General features: G+C 42.8%; 1 protein-coding gene across 1 annotated transcript in view; it reads right to left on the reverse strand.

Moving 5' to 3' along the window:
* The window catches only part of PLEK (pleckstrin), a 23,603-nt gene extending 11,019 nt beyond the window's left edge, over positions 1-12,584 (reverse strand). The window contains exons 1-4 of the mRNA XM_019516563.1: positions 11,599-12,584; positions 5,936-6,091; positions 3,225-3,403; positions 1,454-1,545 (exon numbers count right to left, since the gene is read on the reverse strand). Of these exons, the coding sequence (XP_019372108.1) occupies positions 1,454-1,545; positions 3,225-3,403; positions 5,936-6,091; positions 11,599-11,646 (475 nt within the window). The 5' untranslated portion in view covers positions 11,647-12,584. The remainder of the gene's footprint in view (positions 1-1,453; positions 1,546-3,224; positions 3,404-5,935; positions 6,092-11,598) is intronic.
* Positions 12,585-21,502: the final 8,918 nt, after the last annotated feature.

Consider the following 21,502-nt stretch of genomic DNA (forward strand, 5'->3'; position numbering starts at 1 on the left):
CATGCATACCAGCCCAGCCTCTGGCTTCTTTACTTTTCATTCCATCCAGGAAGAGCACACACCAACTGCTGAAACTTCCTTAGCCTGACAAAGGGTTTTTGAACCCAAAAGCTTGCTTAATAATTGTTTTTCAACTATTTAAGTTGGTCTAATAAAAGATATCAGATTCACGCAAAGAATCTTGTCTGCCATGTCCTTAGACCAACACAGCTACAACCTACACTCTTAGATACTGCACATTTTGTTTAGTACTTGCTTAATAAACACTAACTAAATGCACAGTAACTAGAGTTATTGCGCAGCAGTGCCATTGTACAGTTATTTTATGGCACTGTGCATTAGCTTAATAATATTGTGCAGTAAGCTATTAGCATGGTTTTTAACAGCCACACTACTGCACAGTTTTATTAGGCTAATATACAGTAAGTGTCTTGTGTAGACACTCGCAGTAGCTCTAAGAACAGCCAAATGTGAGAAAAGAGAGACTTTGAGGTTTCTTACTAATTCATTTTTGACCCTTCCATCACCAAACTGAAACTGAATAGGAACACAGCTTGCTCATAGAAACCCTAAAGCAATACTTCAAAAACATTTCAGTTAACATTAAAATTTCCATGACAATCCAGCAGTTTTTCAAAACTCATTAAATCTGTTCCCCTGTTTCATATCACATTAGAATAGGGCACAGTGGGCGTGTCTACAGGTTCATTAATGCACTGTAGTTTTTGCGCATTAAGTTTAGTACTTGGTTAACTAACTAACTACTGCATAGCTATTTAGGGACGCTTACTGCACAGTAGAGCTGTGGAAATTTTGCCAACTGTTTCATTTTGACACTGTTTCGACTCGTTTCGGGCTCAAAGCAATGAAATCAAAATCGAAATGAAACAGAGGGCTTTGAAACAGCCTTGAAACTAAATGAGGCCAGTTGAAACATTTTGAAAGTTTCAGAACGTTTTGAATTTCAAAGCAGCAAAATGTTGAAACAGCATCGAAACTTCGAAACTGTTTTGACAAAACAAAATGGAACAGTGCTTTTGAAATGAAACTAAACTCAAAACGAAATGCTGTTCCATTGAAACACAAGTCAAAGTGAAATGGTGATGTTTCGCACAGCCCTACTACGCAGCTGTATATTAGCATGTTTTTTGCCTGGCACGTTACTGCACAGTGTTATTAGGCTACTGTGCAGTTAGCACCTCATGTAGATGTGCCCAGTCTCTTCTATCGTGACTAACCCTCTACCTGGCCCAGGGCAGATGTTTCTGAATAGTCTTCAAGAGTTGTCACAGTAACATGCTCTCTACTGACTGAGAAAGCTTGTGCCAGCTTTTCTTTTCAAACTTTTATGTGGGTCACCTTGGCCCTACAAAGCCTCAAGGTTGCTTTGTTGTACATTGGTACTGTCAAGACCTGAGCCCTGCTATACATATTCTTACACAGAGCACTTTACCTGCAAAACAGTGATTGAACACTTTTTTGTCCTTTTCCAGCTTCAATTCTTTTACTCCTTTTTCTGGATCCTTCATTGAAAGATACAGAGCACTGTGCACAAAAAGAGGCATAGGACTTGTTAGCAGATGGACAGCTCTACCCATCTGGCACAATAATACAATCATAGAATCATAAAAAATGAGGATTGGAAGGTGCCTCAGGAAGTCATCTAGTCCAACCCCCTGCTCAAAGCAGGGCCATCCCCAACTAGATCATCCCAGCCAAGGCTTGTCTAGCCTTAAAAACTTTGTTCTACAGTTCCCCATACTTTTGTTTCAGCCTTCTTAAGGGAATGTCATCACCAGTGTGAAGAACCTGAAGGCCACCAACTAACACTGTAAATGGTCCTCTCAATGCAACTGCAGGACTTAGTTGAAGAGCAGATAAGTCATGTGACTACATGGAGCCAGCTCCATTGGGAGGTCTCACCAGGTCCTAGTCTGATTCTTTTACTACCTCTAGACACTGGACCGTGGGGAAAGTACACGAGGCCCACTCGTTCTGCTTTGGCAAGGGAACAAGAAGGAGCATCGGTAGCATGAAGGGAGAGATGCCAGGTTACAAGAACTTTACCAGAACTCTTACCTGCTCATTCCTTACTCTATTAAATTCCTCTTACAACTTCTCCCTGTGCTATTTGAGAAGTGGTAGACTGAGACCTTTATGCTCACTTCTCTTCAAAGTGATCATGCTTTAGGAGGTGCCACAGTAGTCTCAGCATTTCATGCCCTGAATTTCCTTCCTCTACAGTGACTTATTGCTTAATTGGTACAGTTCCACTTCCACTGTTTGAAGACCCAGTACAACTGGCAAACAAAACTGAATCCTCTGGGCCAAGTCCTGAGCCATTAATTGATCCGTTGTCAGGTAGACCTCATTAATTATTCTACATTTCCTTTTCCCAGCCCACTGCCAACTTGTTGGCAATACCTACCTATCAACTCCCAATTTTTGAGACAAAAACTTCAGCTCCTTTAATATCAAGAAGAGTTTACCACTGACTTAGAGGCCAGGATTTCACTCTTAAATTGAAATCTGTTTGGGTTAGGAATTCTCATTCGTTGTGTCTGGTACAGTGGGTCTCTGGCCTTGTTCAGGCTGCTAGGTGTTATATGATGTCAATGATAGTAATAAAGCTGTTTACAAAATTACTGTTTTAATAGTGTGGGGGGGAGGAACTTATGCCTATAAAGGACACCGGCATTTGACCATGTTAAATACTTAGGCTTTGCTAAACTGATACTTACAGCAGCATGGCAGACATGTCTGCATTCCTCTTCTAGTCTGAATAGTGACTTGAACATTCATGAAATTCAATTTTACTTTATTTGAAGCATCCAAACTAGAGCTGCTTGCAAGACATGCAGTTGCCTGGAAATGCTTTAGCAGTGCTTTGTATGTCCAATTTATTTATATTTCAGTGGCTGCAGTACTGATGTTTATTTGCTATTATTATAAAGAAATGCCTGATTCATATTTAAGTCGTGTTATAGATTAAAAAAAAAAACAAAACCAATTTTGAAAGGATACACAATCACTGTTACTGATACATTTTGCTGCACAAATTAAATGTAGTCCTCAGAGTTGCAGAAGGGGAACACTGGCCTGCCAGCAAGAGAATGAATCCCTTCTACAAGCTGGAGAATTCAGTCTGATGTTATAATATCTGGTACAACTCTCTATTTTCTATAGGTGAAAAGAGACTGTGAAAGAGAGACATTAACACAAACCTCAAATTGATGGTTTCAGGCAGTTTTATGGACCTTCTGGTGGATTTTCTGGCAAACTTTTGGCCTCCCTCAATGCACTGAATAGCCTTCTTTATGTCACGCACCCAGGCATCTCTCTCCTCAAGGTAGGCAGCTTGGAAAAAGTGTTCTTGTTTGGCTGTGGCAAGCTTGAAGACAAACTATAAAAACAACAGTGACTTGTAAAGGTGTCATTGCTAAATGACATAAAGAGGAAAGCCTTGGCAATGCAATTAAAGCATCTTACTCAGGTTCTGAAAGTGTGAGTTAGCCATGCTCTGGACTCATGCCAAAGGCTGGCCCAGCTGTAAATGGATGCATACTCCTTCAGGCTAGGGAGTCAAAGAAGGCTGGTTGTGATGGTAGCTACATCACCCCTTTCTGTGCTGTTACATACAGAATCTGGGTGCCTTAACTGTACTACCCCACTGGGAGGGACTAAACATAGCATCCCACAACCCCCCTTAAACCAATGGAACACATCTTGAAATTTGTGTGATCAGAACAAACACACTTTCTTGCAGCACTTTTCTGTCTCTCTTAATTCCCACCATACTTTTATAAACACCCACAGAATTATCTGTAGCATCAAGTGAGGGGCATAGGCGGGTGTTTCTTATCTGTGCAAGTGAGTGTAGTCCAGCAAAGTTATCAGCTGCTACACATTAAGCCGATTCAATCAGAAAAGAGAAGTGTGGTTGTGTTAGCACCGAGCCAGTTGGAATTAGGCAAAGAATGAAACCATGTAAAGTAAACTCAGAGCTGTTCCAAAGTTTAGAATACAGGTGCAAAGCTTTTGCATTTTGAGAGATAAATGTATTTCAGTCCAGATAATGAACGCCTTATTGGTTCATAGTGGTAAGCAGCTACTTAGACAATTTCAGTGGGCCTTTTCTTAAGAGTAAGGAATTTACAATGTGGCTGTTTCCTATTTATTGAGCATTTTAATAGGTCAGATCTTAAGACAGAATTCCCTTCAAGAGCTTGTCTACAAGGCTGCAGCAGAATCATGCTGGCTTAGACGTCAAGACCTGGTGCAAAGCATTCTATACTCAGTGGCATTCCTTCCATCTACTTCTACCCTGCATTAGATCAATGGGCTTTAGATTTTACTTTACATATCACATGACATTTAGTATGTGATGCCCCATATCCTGAAGCCCTTTTTCCCCTGTTGTCCCTAAGGGAAGGCCTCAGTGACTGGGATGGAACTTTGCCTGAGAAAGAACTGGGACAAAAACTGAAGTAAAAAACCTCAGGAGATGGACCAACAAAGTATTAGGATGTACGATTCTTGAGCTATTCATGCAGTCAGGAATCACATTTTCTCTATATAGTAAGCACATCACATGGATTTGATCTGCCATATGGATTTCATTGGCCTTCACCAAGAGCCTAATCTAAAGCTTACTGTAGGCAGTGGAAAGTTTCCCATTGACTTCTGCAGCCTTTGACTAGGTCCTGAATGAACCCCTCCTTCTTCAAGCTGGCATGTCCCTGCACACTTTGAAACCAAATGAGAACCCTCACTCATTCTGAGCTGCCTAATTCATTAGCTCCTCCTGCATGTTTGGTAAAGCAGAAGGACTCTGAAACGTGTTACGTGTTGTCACACGGATGATTAACTGCTAACTATAGACCCTTCTCATTTCCAAAGAAAATGCCTGCAACACTCTTGAAGTTCTGTTTGAGTGAAAGCCATAGCCTGAACTTGATTTAATCTGAGTTTCAAGTTGCATCCTGGGATTATTTTATCATCTGCCTGAGTTTCAGCTGAATGCCTCATAAGGAAAATGTTTCTATGACTGCACTGCAGCATCTGCACAAGCTACCCTTGTGAGTCAGAACTCACTCTTGCAATTCTTCCTGGTAGACAAAGGGGAGCCAAGCCAATAGAGACTTGTTAGTGGCTAATGCAAGAACACAGATTCCAAACAGCAGAACTAAATATTAAAATGCCAACAATGTGATGATACATTATTGTCTCCCCTGTCTCATTTTTATTAATTTATTTAGATTTTTTACATTTCTCCCATCCTGCAGCCTAGTCATTAACTAATTCATTGTCAGGCTTTACTCTCTCTAATGTTTGAAAAAACAGTGGTCCAGCTATGGCTAATAACAAATACTACCTGTCGCTCATCCACATTACATGAGTGTGGAGCAAATAGGTGCAGGATATACAGAAAGGTGAAAAATTATGTCAAGGCTTCTCATCAGTAGCCAAATCAGATTTTGGTCTTCTTTCTACTTAAGGCAGCTGCTGAGGCATCTATTTCCCTTTAGCAATGATAAATTTATCATACCCCTGCTTTTGAAAAAAGCACCACTGAATATTTTGTGACCACATTTATTAAAAGAGATGACATCTCCAGCAGCAAAGTGGTCCTAACAAATTATGGCTTAACGCAACCTCAGTATAGATTCAGATGCATGAAAACCACAAAGGTAAAAATACCAGCATCACATCTTGAAACATTATGTGTTTTCCTTGAAAGTCTGCCATCCAAATACTGAGCAGGCTCAATTCTGTTTACCTATTATGTGGCATCATCGTCATCAGCATCAACAACAAAAATCACAGCTAAATACTACATGACCAATGGCCTTTTAACATTGTTATGCCCAAAGGCATATTATTAAGTACTTTGTCAACCATCTCTTGGCATTCAACAGCTGTAAAAAATACTTACCATCCTTTTACCAAAATCCTGACATGGGCAAGTAAGAGAACTTCCTTTTAGAGGGATCATTCCTTTGGGACTGTTGTCAATCTTCTTCTTATAAAATTCAATTCCATCTTCTAGGAGTACTACCCACATTGGCTTCCAGGTATTAAACATGCTACCCTGCATTAGATCAAATAAATCAATGATGCATTTCATTCATTAAAGATTTGACATTCCATCGTTCATTAAAGATTTGACCTTCCAGAAGTAGGCACTTATATAAGAACGCAAAAACATTTTTTTCTCTTTCTACAACCATTTCCATCTACTTGTTATCCCACTAATTTGTTTCTTCAAAATTGCATCATATATATTTATCTGTCAGTTAGTCTTTCTTAAGATGCTGTATGTGGCAATACTTTGACATTTTGAATATTATTTGAAATTGAGCATCTAAATTGATCATTTACCACCATATTTAGGTGGTAGATTCAAACAATAGAGATACCGAAGCCAGTGAGAGTTAAGAGTGTTCAGCAAATCACAAACCCTATGGAGACAGACTTTCAGGGATTCTGTAAATCCACAATTCCCAATAGTGCTGATGGGAGGCACAGCCATTCAACATCTCTGAAAAATCCAGTTCCTGTATATTGATTTAGGTGCTAGCATTAAGTCATCCAAGGTTGAAAATGTAGCCACTGTCATTTTCATTGAAATAGATATAAAGTATTCATAAAAACATATTGCTTAATTTTTGCATTATGTTACCATTTTGTTTTACTTAAAAGTCCCATGAAAAAGACATTACATCCAAACACATTAAGGGCTAGAAGGGTCTAGCCCTTCTAGCCCACATAGAGGGCTAGAAGGGTCAAGTAGTTGCCCAACCTGAAAAGGTGTATTTGCCTTTTAAATTTAGCTTACAAAGCTCTTCTTCCAATTACTAAGGTACAAGCACTAGATGTGGTTTGATAATTGACATTTGGGAATACATCCTGTACACACTGAAATCCATGGCACACCTGTCATTGACTTCAGAGGTGCAAGATTAGGTGGTATCTAGCAATTATAGTAGACCCTAAAATTTCTTGGGCACCTATCACTGTCACATTGGCAGGATGGGTTGTGCAGCATGATCTACTTGCCAAATTTTCAAAATTGGCTACTGAGTGCAGATGCCTGAGTCTCTGTGAAGCATAAAAGGTTGATTTTCAGGAGGGCTGTGGATTCTTTTAAGAAGCCAAAGACAAACACCCAAAAACTAAGTGCACTAAATCAGAGGCCACTCTGGAAAATGTTAGCTTTAGTCTCCTTGATGATGAGCATGTAACTTACTGCATGTAGTATGGGCATGGAGGCACTGACAGAAGTGACATTTGTCATGCAATCAGCCCCCTGAAAAGGCTCTACAGCTGCACCCTGACAGAAGTACATGGCTGTAGAGCACTTTAAAAGTACCTGATCATGTGACAAATAAACCCTTAGCTTATGAGGGTTCAGATGAAAGTGCTCCAAAGCAGCATGCATTTATCAACTTGTCAGTCCCAGTACGTGATCCGGGCTGCGTTGATGCAGCCCAGCCCCACCCCTGGTGCTATCTGCAGGATGTGGGAGAGAAGGAAGGGGAGTGAGCTACAGGCTAGTGTTTTCCCAATCTGAGCGGGGGTGGAGGGGTAGATTGAAGCACCCCCACCTTATAACCGCCCCTCCCCCCCAGCCCTCTCCTCCTCCAGCTCAAGCTGGGCAAACCCCAGCCCTGAGCTCACTCCCTTTCCTTCTCCCCCCTCCCATCCTGCAGACAGCATAGGAAGTGGGGGCAGGGGGCTAGGGGAGAGAGACTACAAGTAAGCAACCTCTCTCTGCTCAATCAGTTCGTAAGTGGAGCTTGATCCTACCCTCCCCACCTCAACCAAACATCAAATGTCTGTTGGGTTGAGGGGGGCCCTCTAACTCATGTCACTTTCTGTAAAGTGCCATGAGTGAGAGCGGGACCCTGAGACACAGCTTTATTCACTGCCACAGACAGATGCCAATACAGAGGTCTCACCTGTATCAGGCAGTCCCTCAGTGCAGGCTTTTACCTTCTTTGTGCTGCCAAATGAGCAGACTGAGGCATGGAGTCCCAGCTGCTCTTACAAAGTGGTTTGTTTCAATTCATTACACCTGACAGCTGCATGCTGTGCTGCCACATTTAAATGCCATGTGTCAGTGACAGCTGATTGGACAGGAAATTCTTTAGGATTTTTTTTTAAACAAAGAATTCAGAGGTCATATCTTCTCCATCCCATTTTGCTCTTCCCCTTAAAAAAACTTTTTTTTCTGAATCAAACCTGAAGTTCTAGAGTGGGGGAAGAACTAGTTATGGAACTTCCTGTACCTACTGACAAGAGGGCTTGCTTCCTCATGTCGCCATTTGAAGTTCCTGAAACCGGAAACCATTATTCAAAAATGTAAATTCCCATGTAAATGGCTAGCTATAATTCAAGTTATAAAGCATTCATAAAAATTGAAAAGAGCTACCCAAAAATACCCCATAGAGCTACTCCAAAAATAAGCAAAGCACATACCACATCCTGGCTTGACTTAGAAATAATGAAGAATAGTTTACAAGCTTATCTGCTGGCTAAAATTTAAGGGGAGGGTGGGGAGTCAAATTAGGGTACAGAGCCAAGTTCACTGGCTTTTTGTGGCCTTTGTTCACTGTTATATCTTGGATCAATACAGCACCATTTCCTGCTCTTTTGCATATACCTAAAAAGCCATAACACTCCTGAGGGCCACATATAACTATGCTTTACCCACATAAAATATTTTCAGAACAAGCCATTTAGCATGAAGAAGAATGACAGGCTCTAGTCTATCATCAGAAAACCCAGAGAAGTCCAAAAACTCCATGCCTAGGACTACCTAGCTGAAAAAAGCAGGCAGGATTTGGCTCAACATCTCTTGATACCTGAAGGAGATTCTTTCAGTTAGCCCAAGAGCATAGCTAAGATGGAAGTTCCCCAAATAGACAGAGGGAGAAAAAGATATTTTGGGGGGGGACTGAGTGCACGCACGCATGCGTGCACACACTACCCACCCCCCACACAGCAGGGGAAGGGCCAAGACAGATCAAGGACCCTGCAGTGAAGGAGGGAGTGGGGCAGAGGCAGGGTCAGGGGCTGGGGTGAATAGGGCCCTGGGGCTAGGGTGGGTAGTGGGAGGGTTGGAGCCTGGGTAGCTCATCCAGGAGCTCAGGGGAGCTCCCACCACTGCGTATACCTCTGGGGAGGCCCAGGGGGCATGTGCCCCCTCCCATCTGTGCACAGGGCAGAGGTGGGCTGCCAGTATGTGCTGGGTTCTGGGCTCCACTGCTGCTGCCTCTGGAGCTCTGCAATGCCATGTACATCCCACAGCTGGGTAGGCAGGGGACATGTCACAGCCCAGTGGTGGCAGGCACATGGTGTTGCACAGCTCTGGAGGCTGCAGCACCAGGGCGCAGAGCCCAATGCACAGAAGCAGCTTGCCTCTGCCCCATGCATAGATCGGGGGGCACATGCCCCTGGGCCTCCCCCAAGGTGCACACAGTGGCGGGACCCCAGCCGCATTCTCAGACAAGCCTCCCAGGCTCCGAGCATCCCATGACCCAGCCCAGCTTGGGTCCTATTCACCCCAACCTCTGTCCCTGCCTTTGCCCCATTCCCTTCCGCACTGCGGGACCTCAATCTGCCTCCCCCCACAAACCCCTTTCACTTCACAGAGTAGACTGATACTTGCCTGCCAGTGCTGGGCAGTGATCCACATGTGGGGCTGTGATCCTGACTGCATGAGCGCCCCTTCCCACTCCTGCTGCAGCCGCCTGAAGCCTGCAGCCAAGCTGCCCTGAAGCCCTACCCGCTGCCCTACATTTTCGAGGGCTGAGCCCTGTTAGCCATGGCCTTCTGCCACTTTTGTCTAACAGCTTTAAGAACTCTTCACTTAGCAGCCTCCTATAACTTCCCTACAATTGAACTTCTCCTTTCTTTTACATTGGTACTACTGCATGACTAGAAAATGAAGAATTTCCCTGTGTTTACATGGCCGAGTGTACAGAACTTTACAGTATAAATCCTATCAAACAAAGACATCAGACCAGACCTTCAGTGGGCATTAATAATCATCAAAGTCAACCAAACCAGCCTCAGATAACAAACATGTTCATAGCCTCTAAAAAGCAGAGAGGAGAAGGGTACTAGAGGATGGTCTGCATGCTTTGTATTCAGTTTTGACTATGAAACGTGCTCGTTTGCCTTTGAAGAGGCAGATGTTTATTTTCATTCTGTACTGAAAAGCCTTAAAGTAAAAATATCTTTGGTGGGTGTCAGAGTTTAGATAGCTAATTTGTGCTTCTTGCCTCAAAGTTTTATGAGGACTAAGCCTAAGACTCCATCAACTTAAGATCTTCAATTGTGGATTCTTGGTAGTCCCTTTGTCATGTCATTGATACCTAAATAGGACACAGGTAAGTCCTATTTATTTACTTCAGGAGCTGTCTCTGGCTTCAGTCTCTGTCTCTGAAACAACACTGTCACCCAGTACCATAGTAAGGGTCATTTATTAAGGAAATGGAGCATTCTCACGGGCTGCTCCAGCATGCAACCCATTTCCCAGCATATCAAACTTTCATACATGTCTGCAGAAGATGTACTGTCAAGATATACATGGGAGGTCACCATGGCAGTGACATCTCCCCCAAGACCCCAGCAAGGGTAGCTGAGGGTGCCTATGCAGCAGAAGGGCTCTGTCCATCACCCCCAGCTGCAGCTGATGGTTGTCACTTGGTGGCAGTGGCAGGGTTGGGGAGAGGGGTGGTCTGGCAGCGTCCTGGGCTGGGCTCCAAGCTCCCCCCAACCCAACAGGCAAACACCTGGTGGGTTCAGTGGTGTTCTAACTCATGGCGCTTTGTGTAAAGCACCATGGAGTGCCTCCTTAATAGTCTGCCTGCACCTGTGTACATGCCCATGGTGGCTGCCCAACTAGAAATATCTAAACAGAGAAATTATCCAAAATGATATAAGGGAATACACACAGGCAGTGATGCAGCCCTGTTGACATGGCATTCAGAAATACCACAGCTTTCTTTCACTAACTTTTCAGAGAAACTATATTCCCTTGCACACTTATATGGGTCCTATAGTCAAAAACTCCTGCTTAAACTACAGGAAACCAACAGCTATTATTTCCACTCAAGAGCTGTGGGAGGGCTGCACCTCACACCCCATAGGTTGAGAAAGGTCAAATTCACACTCTATCTAATCCTCATAAAGCTTCCCAAATAAACCTTTTATTCAGGTTCAATAGGGTACTCTGTGCCAATTTCAGCAAATTTTCTTTGATCTTTCTCCCTTTCTCTTCCCTTCTGCCCTCTCCCTCCCACCCCCCCTGCAAAAAAAGAGGGAAAAACCTTTTTACTGTAGAGTGCTCTGGAATAAATACAAAATATGTTTGCATTCTTTTTACAGTGGTCCAAGAAGCTTTCATTGCTACCAAGTGTATATACATTTTAAAAATAAACAGAACTAAATTCGCCTTAATGCTTTGCTCAGGGAATTGGTTTTTCTTTCTGTTTTTCTTACAAAAAATGCAGAAAATCTTTTTACAAAAGATGTTAAATTCCCACCCAGTCCAGCTCATGTCAGCTGTAACCCAGTTTGCTCGCTTACCTTCTTAACCAAGTATCCTTCCCTTATTCGCCTTGGTTCTCGCTCCATATCCAGGGTAAAACTTCTCTGGGTCCTGATCACACTGATAGCTACAACCAGTCTGAGACAAAAGGCTCTGTGGGTTGCTGTTTCTACACCCGTGTCACTTTCACAAGTTCCGCTGCTTGTCAATCACATGAAAACAAGCCTATTTCCTCTTCTGGGGCAAGAGATAGGGAAATTCAGAACTAGGCATGCAGCTGTACGTGTTCCTTGCAAGAGCATAGACACCAGGTCTCTGAAATGCCCAACTGCAGTAAAATAATACCAGTAGTGAGATGGGAAGAAAATTCCTATAAAATAAATGCAGCATTCAAACTCCACAGATCTGGAGAAATAAGTAACCATTTCCAGCTTGCTAAGGTGTGATCTCTGAGCCTTGTTTGTTGGTTTAGTAACATGTCATACCCCAGCTTAGAGTAAGGCAAAAGCATCATAAGATGAATGATACTCCATTTTTATCTCTGCTAGTGAACATTTTGCTGGGTTTTATGAAGACTAGCTTACAGTAAGCTTGTGTCTGGTTGTTTGTGTCTGGATACTTGGCAGTACAGATGACCTCATTTGGTTTAATGATAAAGTGCCCCCTGCTGATTTCAAAAGCAACCTGATTCTTAAAAGGAGAGCTTTTGTTGCTGGAGGGAAGTTGATTATCTGAGCAACACAATAAGAAAAGAGCACGTTTCCTGAAGATTTCTGAGTGGCTTTTACAAGTGACATAGCTCAGATGACTACACTTGAAATAGTTTAGAAGAAAATAATTTTCCTTTGCTACAACACTTTACATACAGTTACTCCTGCTATTCCTCAAAGTCAGTCACTCCCGCTTTTTCTTCTGATGTTTGCATGGGTCTTTCATGCAGCAACTCTAGAAAAGTATCACACTTGGAAACAGAGGTGTGAGCAAAACCCAGGAGGTGATAATATTTGAACTGTAAGGCAGTTGGCTTTTGGGGTTTTGTTTCCTTTAATCTGACTAAATGTCAGATTTACAACAACGTGTCTTTCATTGCGGTTACAATTAAATGGCTACACAGCCCTCTCAAAACAGCAACTCCTGCTGAAGTCAGGGGCAGCCACCCTTCTACCACAATGTATTGTAACCACTGAATTGGCATAAATGTAGCTCTTGATGCCAGCTCAGCAATGCTGCTCTTTGTGTGTACCTGAATGGGGATCTACCTTGAAGATTCTTTGCATGGAGAGGAAATGTAATTTAATCATTAAAACTCTGGCTTGGGTTTATTTCCGAGTTTGCAGGACACTAACCTCCATTTTGGGTGTTAGAAAGACACTTCCCTTCTTTTCCTTGTGTTTTCATTTCCCATCCCAGCATTTGCCGATTTACAACGAAAGCTCAAAGTATCAGGGCTATTCAATAATAAGTTAATAACGATACATCAGTGATGGTCAATCAGCATCTATGTTATCTGTTGCCCTCTCCTGCAGTAAGCAATACAGGCCTTACACTTGCACAAGTCCTCTCTCACAAAGCTGATTTTCATCCGTGCAAAAACGTGGGCGCTCAGTTTGCATATGGGTTTCCTGAACACTTCACAAAAATCTGATTATATTTGTAACATAAGACTGTTGTTCCAAAGTCAGGCCCCATCCCCCATATTGTTTCCGTTTTACAAAAATCTATATTACAATTTGTGAGTGGCCAAGCTTTGTTAAAGTGCAGCAAACACTTCCTAATTGTCCTGCTGCACTAACTTAACAATAGCATAGTATCTTTTAAATATGCACCTATATTGATAATAAGAAGCCACACAAGTAGTTTTGGTCAGGTGCAGACAAGTCTTTTCCTCTTTGAACAAACTCATGCCAAACCCAACTAATTTCAAGTGATGTGGTAATTAATCTTGGCTCTTTCTCCTACCATTTTCGAATATGGCTCCCCTCTAGAAAATCACCTTGAGATATGACCTAGATTGCTGCTTCAGGATAATGGAAGAGGAGCACATAATACAGTCCTAGCTGTCTGTTCTCACTAAATGAAAGGCCAGCCCTCCTTGTCTTGCCAGCCTGAAAAATGATATCGAGATGAAAGATGGTTCAAGTGTTTTTTGTCGTTGGAAGGTCGTGACACCAGTAGCGGAGACAAAGAAACTTTACTGCTGAAGGTCATCTTGGTATCTAAATAGAAAAGTAAAACATTATTATAATAACTTCTTCCCAGGGTCTTTAAGTACTTAAAATATAAATTAATGAAGCAATTAACAGTTTATTAGTGCAAAGGAAAACTTTGTTTTTCCTAGTGTTTTAGCGCAAATGCAAACACTAAGTTTTGGCAAGGTGCAGTATAAATTGATCTGACTGTATTAAAATTCAGGATTCTCTCTCTCATACACATAGTAATTAATCTGACCAACAGTCCAATATCTCACATGCATTTAAGATGAACTCTAGGGTTTTTCCATTGGTGTTGCTTGTGATTTTTTTTCAGGGTTAAATTTTTAGGAAGGTCTTGAAACTTTAATTTATCTGAGTCTATCTGAGAGATTCAGACACACATTCAAAAGTATGTAGGCTTCATTATTTCATTATTTCTTCATAGATCTTTTTTCATCAAGTCGTTCCCTTCCTACTTCAGAAAGGTAAGTCGTTTTCCTCTTTTTTCCTTTTATTCTCACTCTCCCTTTTGACAAACTAGTGGGTTTTTTTCTGTAACCATATGGGTCATGAAAAAACCCCAGCCAAAGTCAACACCTAGCCTTTCTCCCTTGCTTTATTTTCGGAAAGCCAAACAAATTACCAAACAAAGCCTTCCCTCTGCAAAGGATGTTGAATCATGTGTCTAATCAATCTCCATTCTGGATCAACAATTATGAGACCTAGAAGACTGATGTAGAGAAGTTGGGCATTGGATCCAATTGGGGACTAAAGTTTTATTAGGGTGCAGTGATGCTCCTACCTGTACTTTGAAATACCTTAAGTACTCTTAAGTACTTGACTGAAATGCCTTGCTCTTCCTCATGGGATCAGGCCAAGCAACAGATGTGGGGTCAGGAAGGATTTCTTTCCCCCCCAGTTCAAATTAGTAGGGACCTGAGGGAGGGAGGGAAGAAAGGAGGAAGGAAGCATGCCTTCCTTCCTCTTGATTGGGGGACCTGGTCTTCTTCCTAGAATCATCTGAGCATATATTAATCTAATACTTTCTGTGCCATTACTGTGTCTAGACACTGGCAATGCCTTTGACTCCTCTGATTGTCTCCCATGGAGTGCTTTGTACTTTTTTGGTATGTGGGGGGCAGGTTTGCTTTTCATAAGATGCTCTGTAGCTGTCTGATACTTGAGGTATAGGCCATTGGGCGGTCCATCTGGTGGTTTGCACAAGCCATTAGCAGATGTCCAGGAAGTAGCCAGGGTCTAAGCCAGAGGTCAGAGTCTAAGCCAAGGCTGAAACACTATACAAACCAAGACACAAGACTGAGGCTGAGGCCAAAGTCCAAGCAGGGTCAGCAACAGATGGTCAGATCTAGAGGCAGGGCACAGAGGCAGGGGAACAGCAGAGCAGTCCAAGGACAGTAGAAGCCTTGTTATCCAGACTACTTCCCCAGGAAACAGGAAGCCTTATGTAGGTGGGAGGGTCCAATCAGGGTCAGGAGTCCTGGGCCAATCAGGGACCAGCTATAGAAAGCTTTCCCCTTGCATAGAATCATAGAATTATAGCTAATTAGGGTTGGAAGAGACCTCAGGAGGTCATCTAATTAAACCACCTGCTCATAGTAAGACTATCCCCAATTATATCATTCCAACCAAGGCTTTGTCTAGCCAGGTTTTAAAAACCTCCAAGGACGGAAACTCCACAACCTCTCTGGGTAATCCGTTCTAGTGCTTTACTACCCTCCTCATGAGAAAGTTTCTCCTAAGTTCTAACTGAAACTTCCCTTGCTGCAACTTGAGACCATTGCTCCTTGTTCTGTCATCTGCCGCCACTGAAAGCAGTCTAGCTCCATCATGTTTGGAACTGCCCTTCAGGTAGTTGAAGGCTGCTATTAAATCCCCTCTCAGTTTTCTCTTCTCCAGACTAAATAAGCCCAGGTCTCTCTGCCTTTCCTCAAAAGTCATGTGCCCCAGCTCCCTATTTTATTTGCCCTCTGCTGGACTCTCTCCAGTTTGTCCACATCCTTTTTGTAGTGGGGGCCCAAAACTGGACACAGTACTCCAGATGTGACCTCACCAGTACTGAATAATCACTTCCCTGGATCTGCTGGCAACACTGCTACTATTCCAGCCCAGTATGCTGTTAGCTGCCATTGCAACAATAGCACACAGTTGGCTCATATTCAACTTATTGTCCACTGTAAGCCCCAGGTCCTTTTCTGCAGAGCTGCTGCTTAGCCAGCCAGTCCCCAGCCTTGACTGCTGAATGGGACAGTTCCTTCCTAAATGCAGGATTTTGCACTTGTCCTTGTTGAACCTCATGAGATTTTTTTTGGTCCAATTCTCCAATTTGTTGAGGTCTCTCTGAATCCTAGTCCCACCCTGCAGCATATCTATTACTCCCACCAGCTTGGTGTTATCCACAAACTTGCTGAGGGTACACTCCATCACATCTTCCAGATTGTTGATGAAGAAATTGAACAAAACCAGCCCCAGGACTGACCCCTTGAGCACTCCACTTGATACTTGCTGCTCACTAGACATCAAGCCAATGATTACTACCCTTTGAACCCAACAATCCAGTCAGTTTTTTATCTACCTTACAGTCCATTCATCTAACCTGTGCATCCTTACATTGCTGGTGAGAATGTTGTGGGAGACTGCATCAAAAGCTTTACTAAAGTCTTTGACATTCTGCCTTTTGTCATGAGCTATGGCATGGTGGAAGACTGAGTTGGTGCTTGTTCTCTGGTCAGAAGTGTGGGATTGGTTTCTGACAGTACCTGTGGTGGATCTGAAGAGCCTGAATGGACAATTTTTACAACTTTTACAGTAAATGGTTGCCTGCAATGCAGAGGGTTGGGCTCAGTGGCCCAGGAGGTCCCTTCTAATCCTATATCCCTGTGCTCTGGATACAAAAGAAGGACCACATCATAAAACAAAAAAAACTAGGGCATGCCTTCTGTGCTTGAATATGACCTCTCTGCAGAGGTATATCTAGGAATTTCAGTGCCCTGGGCAGAGATTCTGTTGAGAGCCAGAGAGTGGAAGTGAGGAGTGCTGTAGGATGCTTCTGGTGCCCCTCTCTATATCAGAACTGGTGTCCCACTTGCCCTGCCATAGTTGCACTAGTGGCCCTCCCAAAGGGAAGCAGGGGTTGGCTATTTTGCTGCACTTCCCATTTCCACACACCCCTCCCTGGGCAGTGTGTGTGTCATGGATCAGGTCTTGGATTGGGAACCTGTGTGAGAGAACAACATACTAGGACTTTTCTCAAGTTGTCATTCTCCACTACAAAAACCACGGCTCTTATTAAAAAGCCAAAATAAGTCTCTAGCTATTACAGTTGCAAAGAACAGTTCAAATATGTGTCACCAATGAAGCAGCATCCACCTGAGTTCAAAACTGGTTTTGAGAGGTGTGAATTGTCTCATTTGCAGAAATACAATATTAATGAAGAAGCCCAGGGATGATTGCATCAATGATCATCACAGCATCTGATGAAGTATCCTTATACTCAAGAAAACTCATGCTATCCAACTTTGATTTAGTTAGTCTATAAGGTGCAAAGCTGCCCTACCTTTGTGTAAATAAAAGCCTTGCTATCTACCATATTTTCTCACATAGCGCACACCCATGAATATGATGTGCAGTGTTTTTGAAAGGCACCATGATGAAAAATGTTCATCTTTTGGTGAGGGACCAATGCAGGGGCCTGAGAGGCAATGTCATCCAGTTGGGAAGCTCCCTACAGATTCAGAGATTTGGAAGGAAGCAGTGGCACTCAATTAACATGGCTCACAGACCCTCTCTGGGAGCTGTGGCAAGTAAGGCTGCCACTGCTTCCCTGCCACCAAATTCCCAGGCGATCTGTATTTCTTGCATATAACGAACACCCCAATTTTCCCCAACTGGTTTGAGTAAAAATGTGTGTGTTCTATGTGAAAAAATATGGTATTCCATGAAAGCAGATAAGAGGAAAGCCCTTCTGCCAGGGCCAATGTGAGGAATGCCTGTGTCTGATAACACATGTGAGTGAAAGGTACTTTTTGCCCAGACCATGAAGGTTGAAAGGATTGAACAGAAAGGTGCCTCCTGAGTAGAAGCAAGCTATGAGCTTGGAGCATTAATGCAAAAAGAACCTTTTGGAAGAAGGAGTTATAGGAGCAGTGGTGAACCAGAGAGTGCCTGACAATTTAGCTGCCTTGAAGCCACAGTGCTAAAGAGAGCAAGGAACAGTGTTAGGGATTATGACCTGACACTGAGTCAGAGGGCTTCCTTCCTCCCATGGGTCTGTGCCTCTATCTGGTTCTCTGCTTTGGGGACTGGACTCACAGTCCATTAAACTGGCAACTGAAGGATCAAATCACTTCTCCCCCCACAGAACAACTGAAATGGAGTTTAATGACAGAAACCTACCTGTATTACCCCTACACCCCCAACCTTCAAGTACCCTGTTTCCACAGGTTTTTATTCAGGAAGAACAGCTCATGCCTCAATGGCTATATCCATTGACTCAGAGTCAACGGGCTGAGTCAAACGTAAAGGCCCAGAATGACTAACAGGCAATGCTGTACTTATGGAAACAATTCCTCTTCTACAACAGACTGCATGTGAGCCTGGTATTTATAAATGGTTTAATAGGAACTACAAAAAAATGTCTGCAGTGCATTATTCCGTTTATCTGCTATAACAACTAAACAAATAAAAATCAGTCCCTTATTAACTGCTTGAAAAGCCACTGGGTGTGCATGCATGTGTACATACACACGTACACACCAGGGAGACTATCTTTTTCACAGTTATCAATGCTGTGAAACTAATATAGTAAATCTAGCATCTGTTAAGGATTACTTAAAACCTAAGATATTTAACTGGTAAAGCATGAATTGACATTCATCCAGTATTAGAAGGAACCACCTAATTGTTTTCAGTTTCCTTTCACTGTTTATAATTCAGCTTTAAAGTTCATATTTCTCTTTTTTTCCCCTCCTCCAGGTCTCTTCCCTAGGAGATCTGCCTCCCTGAATAGCAGTTTTATTTTATCACCCATTACCAAAGAGGAAGCAGTGCTTTGAATTCTAATTTTATCTACAATTGAAATGTGCTGACCAGTTAAACTGCAGGGACTGTGAGTCTTTTTCACCCCTGCAAGCAAATAAGCAGTGAGAGGATGGAGCTGTGTCTCCATTAGCCTCTACACCAGCCAGCAGAGCTATCCTGCCACCAGGGAAGGGTACTCTGCACCACAAAAGTTTGCATTACATTTGTTCTCTTCAGTAAAAGGGAAGTTTGAATTCTACCTCAGGTGGTACAGCTGGAACACGCCTACACAGGAGTAAATATGTTCAGTCTGACCCATAATGAAAACTCTTTCACTTGCCAGAGGAAGTGATATACATTGATACATGAGGAAGGGTACTGTAATACCGGAAAGCTTACCTGTGTCTGTCCCAACCATGCAAGTAGTACAATAAAAGATATCACCCACAAAAATTCTTGATTTCAGAAAATTAGTCATTGGGGTTTCTTTTTTTCTTTTTGGGGGGATTGGGCTTGTATTTTAAACTGTCTGTGCAGCATGCTAAACTGGGGCATTCAACTCTCTTCATTAGTACACCATACCTAAGCAAAGTGCATGTCAGCTCGGTGCTTTTGTACCAACGGTGCTGCCAGCATTAACCCTTTCACTGCTGCTTCTCCAGTGCACCTACTGTGCCACTGACATTAACACAGGCCTTATATGGTTCAGCAAAACAGCTAGTGTGTTCTATGAGATGTCTTCAGATCAAGCTATACTTCAAAGGAGTTAAAAAATAAAAAAGCTGCTTATTTAAGCTACACATCTGCAGAACAAAAATTGGGTGAGTTGTATGCAGAGGTATTAATGAAAGAAATAGTTACTATTATAATGAAGGGGTAAACTTTCACTTCTGCTTTGAGGCTGAAGTCTCATCAGAATATATTAACCAGCATGATGGCAGGTGCTATTCTCAGCATTATTTGCGGCTTGCTGCCTAGCACATAGAGCTATTTTTAGAGAATGTGAGACTATGGCCTTGTTCTCACAGATCAAAAAAAAAATAAAGCCTGAAAAACAATTTCTTTAAAAAAAATTGAGAGAAGTGTCTATTATTGGTATTGGTTTTACATCTTGCAGATCTATGCAGCAGGATTGGTGTACTGACTGGAAAAGATATTGAGCCCTCCAGAAATACATGACTACGTGTGATAACTTAGTTTATTTATCCTATGCAATTGAGAGGGTGTTGAAGGCAAAACTCCCAAGAAGCAATGTGGTTTGGAGATTACTGGAGCTCTTGGTCCATTGTGGAGCCACAGGGGCCGGGTCTGTACTGTAGGTTGGAGCATGACCCTATAATCCAGAGACTTTGAAGTAGCCACTTAAGCACAGATGTTATGGCCTTCCCACCTGTACTTAGGGCACATTCACCACTCCAGTGGACCACATTTGCCTGTCATGTGGATATTTCTCTGCAAATTTGCTGTAAGATGGTGCTGCCTAGAATGTATCTCTTTAGTTTTCCCCAGCCAGGCTGCTCCCATAAGGGTATTCACAAGTGGAGGGGGGTTGTAGCTAAAAGTGACATACCATGGAAGCTTCTGTTCCCCCTTCCATGTTCCCCAGGCACTTTTGCCAGTGATTTTATGCATATTAGCCCTGTCATGGGGTGACTGTCCCTTTAGGAATGGGTCCAGCCCTCCTTGTGGCTTGCTTGCCTCTCACCTGTATTCTGCTCAGGTAGGAGAAATCATCAGTCATGTGATGGGGAAGTGATGTTGCTAAATCAGACCAGGAGACAGGAAGGAACTCAAGATAAGTATGAGAAGACTGAGGCTGTAGTCATTAGCTCAGCCTAGGGGAAGTAGGACAATGATGAGAAAAGCTGTCTGGAAGAGGCAGATTAACCCTGGAAGGAGGGATGAATTAGGGAGAGCCCAGCAGTCTGAAGAGCACAGCACAGATTATAGCTGGGGGTTGGAGGTGGGCTGTGAAACTACTTGCACGAAGAGAACCAGCCCCCAGCCCCAAGTGTTGTACCAGCCCTAGATGATGGGCTGTGTGACAGCAGAATCCAAGGGATAAGGGACTTCAAGAGCCCAAGAATAGCTCTTCAACCTGTAAATGCTTAATAAACAAACAACACACCATGCACAAGGATCTGATTTCAAGTACCAGCATTATAGCAAAAACAGAGGGTATTATGCCTGTAAGGCCATGCTGTGCTGCCAGGGGATACTCTAAGATGGGATCCTACTACACACCTTTTCTGCCTTAAAAAGGCCCAGTGGGGTTATGCAAGGCACGCAAATGGAGCCACACATCTTTGAATTGTCAGATGGTTTGAAGCTTCTATGTTCTCGGCAAGAACCACAGAATGTCTGTTTCTGCAGAAACATTGCTTCATTAAGGAGATACAGAGCAGTTAAGAGAAGAATGCCAAACTGTTGTCATGGATCCCATGATTTTCATATATATACCAAAAGGCCGCGTAATGTTGGCTCCTTAGGTATTTCTTCTTGTGAGTGGGTGGCTTGGATGAAGCAGCAAAAATATCTTGAGAGGGAGCCTTACAATGCAAAATAAACCTCTGACCTACAAACCAACTAGGACCAAGTATATGGACTTCATAAAGCACAGTGAAGCTACCAAGGTAAGAGACTCTTCAGTTGATCCATGAGGCTACCAAGACAAAACAGAAACTAGGGCAACTTCTAAACTCAGAATTGCTCT

This window comes from Gavialis gangeticus, unplaced genomic scaffold, assembly GCF_001723915.1.
Source record: "Gavialis gangeticus isolate Ggan-Ray unplaced genomic scaffold, GavGan_comp1, whole genome shotgun sequence".
NCBI lineage: Eukaryota > Metazoa > Chordata > Crocodylia > Gavialidae > Gavialis > Gavialis gangeticus.